Source organism: Vigna radiata, chromosome 7 (assembly GCF_000741045.1).
Source record: "Vigna radiata var. radiata cultivar VC1973A chromosome 7, Vradiata_ver6, whole genome shotgun sequence".
NCBI lineage: Eukaryota > Viridiplantae > Streptophyta > Magnoliopsida > Fabales > Fabaceae > Vigna > Vigna radiata.
Window position 1 is genome coordinate 32931363 of NC_028357.1, and position 1460 is coordinate 32932822.

A 1460-nucleotide genomic window follows, 5' to 3' on the forward strand; every position below is an offset into this window, starting at 1 on the left:
ATTATTTTTAATCAGCCATATCATGAAGATATCCTCTTGCAATACCTTTGCAAAATTTGCAGGTCGTGGAGTCAGCATGTGCACAATAACATAATGCAGAAGTCTATCATTAATATTCAAACACCCAACTGTTTTAACACGTTGCCCCTGCATTTCTGGTCTAACCATACAACATACAACATACAACACAATCAAATACAGTAACTAAGAGTTCTGATAATCTCGCCACATTTGATATGCTATGGCATCCCTAATATTACTACCCATCCTATGATCCTCTTCCCTAAGTTGAGACGATGACACATTATGCTTTTGTCTTTCATTCAACTCATTATCAACTTCATCAAGTAATGAGTCCTCATTATCCACGGTACGAAGGAAGTTGTGCAAGATGCAACATGCTAAGATAATCTTTGTCATAGTCTCCAAATCATAGTGTGGTTCAGTGCCACTTCCAATGATAGGGAATCGTTTTTTCAACACACCAAAACTTCTTTCAATTACATTTCTCAACNATGAATGTCGATGATTAAACAACTCGCGCGCATTTTGTGGTCCTCTACGTGTATATTCCTTAAGGTGATATCTGACGCCTCTATATGGTGTCAAAANCGTGCTTTTCAACATAAATCCAGCATCACCCAGGTAGTATTTTCCTACAATTTTGAACTTGTAAGGCTATTTAATCACTACTATCATATAAAGGTATTTAGTGAACAACAGAACAATTTAGACACTAACCTTGGGGGATAACCAACGGATCATCTCGATCTAAAGCATTTTTCAAAATTCTTGAATCTGATGCAGTCCCTTCCCACCTAGCAAGAACGTATGTGAATTTTATGTTAAAATCACAGGCGGCGAACACATTTTGAGTTGGCCAATCTTTTCTTCCTCGAAATCTCGGAGCATCAAATCTTGCCACCTTTACACGAACATGAGTACCGTCTATGGTCCCTAAACAATCCTAAACATTCAAACATGATAAAAGTCTAAATTTGTTATGATTCTTTCATCAAAGAACATGTAAGGTAATTTTTCAATCAATACCTTAAAGTACGGGTAAAACCGATTGTTGTTCAAGACATATGGTTGAACCTCATTTCCTGTGGGTTGAATTAGGAATTTAGATTCCAAATTTATAACTGCATCCAACACATTATGAAAGTGTCTGCTAACCGTCGAACCCGAGCGATGAAAGAAAAATGCGACACTTCGATTCTTAACATTATGGCCAATTATATGAAGGAATTGAGCCACTTGTTGCTCCACTGTCGACCGAATGACGTCCTTAACCAAACCAGTTGATCTTACTCTTTCACAAAGATTTATAAATGCCTTTGGACCCATCCTAATAATGTCGCGACACCGATTAGTGTGCACAAGATATGACATTAATTTCTCTCTACGACGATCTCTTTCTGGTAGGGAAATGCTTACACTACTGGAATCACTCGAGT

At 37.6% G+C, this 1460-nt stretch overlaps 1 protein-coding gene across 1 annotated transcript; it reads right to left on the bottom strand.

The window, feature by feature from the left end:
• Nucleotides 1–204: 204 nt before the first annotated feature.
• On the bottom strand, nucleotides 205–1350 carry LOC106766329 (putative nuclease HARBI1). Its single transcript, XM_014651060.1, has 3 exons — nucleotides 1051–1350; nucleotides 742–967; nucleotides 205–656 (listed from the first exon to the last, which is right to left on the bottom strand). The coding sequence occupies exons 1-3, from the start codon at nucleotides 1348–1350 to the stop codon at nucleotides 205–207; spliced, it is 978 nt and encodes a 325-aa protein (XP_014506546.1).
• Nucleotides 1351–1460: the final 110 nt, after the last annotated feature.